Raw genomic sequence first — 6,000 nt, 5'->3', positions numbered from 1 at the left:
AGTAGCAGGTTCCTTGTTCCTTGGCATCCCTTGTGATGTACATGATTTTCACATTGTGTCTATCTGCCCTGGGAGTGTCTCTTTGTCTATTTTTCGTTTTATTGTGTTTTAACTCAGAAGTGATTAGGTTTAGGATCCACCCTGCTCTGATATGATCTCATTAACATAACAAAAGAAAAACCCTACCTCCAAACAGGACCACATCCACAGGCACAGGGGTTAGGATTGATTTCAACATAGTTGAGGAAGGGGGCACAATTCAACCCATAACACATCATGCCCATCACAATTAATCTTTGTTTTTTCAAAATTTTCCTTACTGTTCTCCTCTCATTTTGTTCCTCACTTTAATGGAAGCACCATTAGAATTCCATTGTTTAATATGATGTTTGCAGAAATACAGCCTCTAGCATAGTTAGGAAGAGTATATCTGTTTTCATTAGAGTATTTCTGGAAAACGGCTATTCAATTTCATCAGATACTGTCTTCAGCCTCCATTGATATGACCATATGTCTTTTTTCCTTTGACTAACTCATTTTGATGAATGCAAAGTAAAAAGGGGCATCTTGTTCAAGGGGATAGGAGGCCTCTCTGAGAGGTGATATTTGGGCTTCCATAAAGATTACAGCTTTGAAAACCCTATAGGGCACCTCTACTCTGTTCTATAGGATTGCTGTGAGTCAGAATCAACTGAATGGCAACTGGTTTGGGTATTTTTTGGTTTGCACCTTAGCACGGGGTTGGGTGGAGAGAGGCATGGGCAGAGCAGAGAGGCCATGCCACTGGGTCAAGAGACAGAATAGCAGGCTGAAACGTGGCCCTCCGACCCAGAACCTCAACTTTTCTGAGTGATGAACACTTGGATTTCTCTCACTAGAAAAAAACACCCCAAAACGCTGAGCCCCTAAAGCCAAACAGAAAACCTAAAATCAGGAGCCACTGCCCTAGAGGGTGCTTAAGTTCACCCCTTGGGATGAGTCTCCTTCACCAACAGTTCTGGGTCTAGAATGAAAAATCATTACAGGAAACTGAGGCTGAAAGGGGAGAGGGTCCGCCAGCAGATCCAAGATGAGAAGGCAAATTGGGCCACTCCAAAGTTGGCCACTCCCGGACACGTCCACCAGGCGGGGGAGAGCGCGAACGGACGGTTGGGAGGTGGCTGGGGTGCAGCCCGACCTTCCTCCCTTCTACCCTCCCAGCCCAGCCTCGGGTCCCGCCTGCTGGAGGAGGCGGGTTCTGGCGCCTCGCGCTCTGTCTACTCCCACCCGGGCAGAGCCCGGGCAAACAGAGCCAGGCGCGCACAGCCGGGCGCGAACGGTCGTCGGTGCCCTTGACCATGATGGTGGCCGCGCTCCTGCTCAGCCTGGCGCTGCTGGCCCCACTAACTGCGGGCGCGGGCATGGGCGCGTGTTACGACGACGCAGGGCGCCCCCAACGCTGCCTGCCGGTGTTCGAGAACGCGGCGTTTGGCAGGCGCGCAGAGGCCTCACACACGTGCGGTCACCCGCCTGAGGACTTCTGCCCGCACGTGGGCGCGCTGGGCGCTGCGGCGCAGTGCCAGCGCTGTGACGCAGCCGACCCTGATCTCCACCACAACGCCTCCTACCTCACCGACTTCCACAGCCAGGATGAGAGCACCTGGTGGCAGAGCCCGTCCATGGCGTTCGGCGTGCAATACCCTACCTCGGTCAACATCACCCTCCGCCTAGGTAAGCACCGCCCAAGCACAGCCACCTGTCCTCATCCCATCCTGGACGGGAGACGGGCCTCAGCTGATGTGAGCCTGGATTGGGTGATGGGACGGAAATAAAGGGAGCTCAAGGAACAGTACATGTGCCCCCTAGTGGCCGGCAGGCTAGACTGAGGGTTGCCCCTTAGGGCTTTGAAGGCTCTAGTAGCTTTTTGCAGAGCGGTGGGCCTGGGTGCAATTACGATGCTCTGTAATGGTTTTTCACTCTAGATCCAGAACTGTTGGTGGGGAAAGGAGACTCACCGCAAGGGGTGAATTTATGCACCCTCTAGGGCAGTGGCTCCTAATTTTAGGTTTTCTGGTTGGCTTTAGGGGCTCAGAGTCTTTGGGTGTTTTTTCTAGTGAGAGGATTCCAAATGTTCATCAATCAGAAAAGTTGAGGTTCTGGGTCGGAGGGCCACGTTTCAGCCCGCTGTTCTGTCGCTTGACCCAGTGGCATGGCCTCTCTGCTCTGCCCATGCCTCTCTCCATCCAACCCCGTGCTAAGGTGCAAACCAAAGAATACCCCAAACCAGTTGCCATTCAGTTGATTCTGACTCATAGCAATCCTATGGAACAGAGTGGAGCTGTCTTACAGGGTTTCCAAAGCTGTAATCTTTATGGAAGCAGACTGCCACATCTTTCTCCTGTGGGTTCAAACCACTGACCTTTTGATTAGCAGCTGAGCCCACATTTGCTAAGGTGCAGGACAACTTAAAACCAACTGCTGTCAAGTTGATTCTGACTCATGGCAACTCCACATGTGCCAGAGTGGCACCTGTGCTCCACAGAGTTGTCAAGGCCGTGACCTTTCAGAAGTAGATTATCAGGCCTGTCTTCCAAGGTGTCCTTGAGCGGATTTGAATTACCGATCTGTCAGCTGGTAATCGAAAGTTTACCGCTTACTTCTGGCGAATCAGAATCCAGAGGCCTGACCATAGCCTTTGCTCTCCAGCCCCCCCCCCGTTATTTCAGGGAACTGGAATGCCCCCCACCTTTGGCCCAGCCAGCCCAGCCCCCTCCTCAGGCCTGTACGCTGTGTTAAGCATCTTATCTCTACAGCTCTTCCAGGGAGGTAGTGTTAGCACAAGCACACTCCTTTGTCTGCAATGTCCCCCAAAGCTTTGAAAACCAAAAGGTTGTTGTATGTGTATGTGTGTGTGTTTTTGCCTTCCTCTTCACCCAAATTAATACATGTCTACCCTCTAATTAGTGGTTTGCCCTCTCTTACCCTCCTACCCCTGGTAACCATCAGAGAATATTTCTTTTGTGTGAAATCCTTCTCTTGATTTTTTGCAATGATGGTCTCATACAATATTTGTCCTTTATGATTGACTAATTTCACTCCGCATAGTGTCTCTAGGTTCATCCATGTAATGAAATGGTTCACATATTCATCCTTGTTCCTTAATGGTGGGTAGTGTTCAATTGTGTGTCTGCCCCATAGTTTGTTTCACCATTTATCCATTGTTTGAGGCAGTTAGGTTGTTTCCATCTTTTTTTGCTGCGATGAACGTGAGTGTGGATATATCTGTTTGTGTCACAGCTCTTATTTCTCTAGGATTTATTTATACTTAGTAGTGGGATTGCTAAGGAACTTTGCTGGTGCAGTGCCTAAGGCATTTGACTGCTAACCAGAAGGTTGGCAGTTCAAATCCACTAGCTGTTCTGCAGAACAAAGTTTGGGCAAACTACTTCTGTAAAGATTTACTGCCTTGGAAATCTCATGGGGATTGCTGTGAGTCTGAATCGACTCAATGACAGTGGGTTGGGTTTGGTTTAATGGCTAATGATTGCAAACATTTCTTCATGGGCTTGTTAGCTGGCTGAATGTCTTTGGTGAAGTATCTTTCATGCCCTCTGACCATTATTCAATTGAATTATTTGTCTTTTTGTTGTTAAGGTGTTGAAGTTTTCTATAACTTTTAGAGATTAGCCCCTTGTCTGATATGTTGTTGCCAATTCTTTTTCCTGGTCTGTGAGTTCACTTTTTCACAGTTTTGATAGGCCTGAGTGTCTCCTTTGTCCCAGTCATCTATTTTGTCTTCTGGTGTTGGTGTGTTTTTGGTTATGTTCAGTAGTGTATTTATGCAAAATCTTTGAAAACCAAAATGTTTTTGTTGTGCTTTGTTTTTAATAACTCATTTTGACTGCTCAATCATTTTAATCTGAGGCTTTGTAGTCTTTTTTAGCCCACTTAGTGTACATATTCATACAGTTTGCTACTGAAATCTCATTTGTGTAGAACCTGCAGCCCTGCTCCCACTGGAGTGTTAACACAATATATGGTAAACACACTGCATCATCCTAAAATATGAACAATTCAGAGTTCTGAAACACGTCTGGATCCAAGGCATTTGAATGAGTTGAGTGAGACGTTTTGGAACTACATCCTCATTTTTCAGATGAGAAAGTTGAGACTAAGAGAAGTTAAATGTTTTACCCAAAGACACAAAGCTGCTACAGTGAGAGTTGTTGTGAACCTGTGCACGAGCTCCTTGACATGATTCTGCCATTTACCAACAAAGATGTCTCTTCGTAGTCCTAGGTGACAGCATCATGAGGACTGGGAAATGACACTGGAGTTGGGGAGCAGGAGCCGTCTCGTGGGAGGAGGCAGGTGCTGGCAGAGTGCTAGTGGCTGTCTCAAGAAACTCACTTCTCTTGCCTTGTCTGGGTGGAACTTGTGGATGGGGTGGGGCTCTACCCAGGCAGGGTGACAGGAAGCCAGTGGGGGGAAGGAGCTAGATGGGGCTGGCAGGACCTCAAGGCCACAAGGGAAGGAATCTGGGACAGGGTGGGGACTTGCGAGGGAGGCACATTGTTCCATGACAGAGGTTGTGGGTCTGGGTGATGTATTACACGTGTTGGTGAAACCCAGGGCCAGCAGGGGAAAGCGGCTCAACCAGACACTAACAAACAGGGCTGGGGAGGGGAGAGGGAGACGGCCAATGTTTTGTATTTTGAGGCGGTTCCCATCTGGTGGCTCAATGGTTAAAACGCTCCACTGCTAACCAAAAAGTTCGTCATTCAAACCCACCAGTGGCTCCAAGGAGAAAGCGTCAGTAGTCTGCTTCCATAAAGCAGACTGACAGTTCTACTTTGTCCTTTAGGGTCACTATGGGTTGGAATTGGTTCAAAGTCAATGGGGTCTCATTTGCCGAGTGTTTGCTGGGTCCTGTGCTTTAGCTTGTGACCTCCTGAAACTCTGCCTAGAACCCTTGGAGGCAAGGTGGTTCCCATTCCTCTATAAGAAAAAAACCTGAGGCTCAGAGAGGGAGGCCATGCACTGTAAGGGGCAGAGGTGAGACTTCACCCTGCATGTCTGACCCTGAGCCAGTGACCTTTCCATTATGTTGTATAGCTGCAGGCACATAGAAGTTGCCCTGGGAGTGTTTGTACAATGAATGGATGAATGAAAGAGTGAATGAACGAAGGTGTCACCTCCTCTGTCTTGTGTTTCTAGGTCTAGCTTGGAGTTCTATTTTGCTTACTCTGGGAGATGGAATCAGGTAAAAGTCACAAAACAAGGGCTTTGGACTCAGGTCCAGCTTAGCAACCACGGGGCAAGTGACTTTGCCTCTCTGTACCTCAATTTTCTCATCTGTAAAATAAGGATAAGAGTCGTTACTTCCCAGGATGGTTGTGTGGGTTCCATGAGTTTGGGTCAGCCAAATACTTACAGGCACCTTGATAGTTCTTCTGTGTGGCAACAGTCACTCTGCTGAGAACAGGTCAGAGCTGAGGTTCCCCTGCAAGGTGGGCTGTACTGTCAGGATTGAGAAATGCTGGGCCTGGCCAGCCTGGCCCCCAAGATATGCCCTGACCTCAGGCTCCATTTACGCATGATGGGAGCTGGGGACCCACAGCAGCTCCAGACTCAGCCCATTTTTGGTTCCCCGTGACTTTGGTCAACTCCAAGCTAAGTCAGAGATTGCATAATTTTGGGGGAAGGAGATGCCAGGGTCATCTGAGTATCCTCTCTGTCACACCATGTCCTTCTGGTGATGGGATTCTTCTTCCCAGTAGAGGCCCTTTCCTCTCAGGCCTCAGGCCACCTCTGCTGGCGCCATCCCTCACTCCCTCCACTCCTTGAAGGCTCTTGGGAGGGAAGAGTGGGCGGTCTGCTTTGGGGGGGATGCTCTGGAGGGAGCCGGGTGAAGGGCAGGGGAAGGAGAGGCCTCCAGTCAGCCTGGGATGGAGGTCGCTGCTTTCCCAGCCCCCTGTGATCTCCCAGACATCTGTTCCAAATCCTCTAGTTGCTAAGCTG

General features: G+C 49.2%; 1 protein-coding gene across 1 annotated transcript in view; it reads left to right on the top strand.

Moving 5' to 3' along the window:
- The first annotated feature begins 1,337 nt into the window (after positions 1–1,337).
- The window catches only part of LAMC3 (laminin subunit gamma 3), a 94,264-nt gene continuing 89,601 nt past the window's right edge, over positions 1,338–6,000 (top strand). The window contains exon 1 of the mRNA XM_007944344.2: positions 1,338–1,710. Coding sequence (XP_007942535.1) covers positions 1,338–1,710 — 373 coding nt within the window. The remainder of the gene's footprint in view (positions 1,711–6,000) is intronic.

Source organism: Orycteropus afer, unplaced genomic scaffold (genome assembly GCF_000298275.1).
Source record: "Orycteropus afer afer isolate SDZICR_OR568_19922 unplaced genomic scaffold, OryAfe1.0 scaffold00123, whole genome shotgun sequence".
NCBI lineage: Eukaryota > Metazoa > Chordata > Mammalia > Tubulidentata > Orycteropodidae > Orycteropus > Orycteropus afer.
This window is presented reverse-complemented; position numbering and strand designations above follow the sequence as displayed.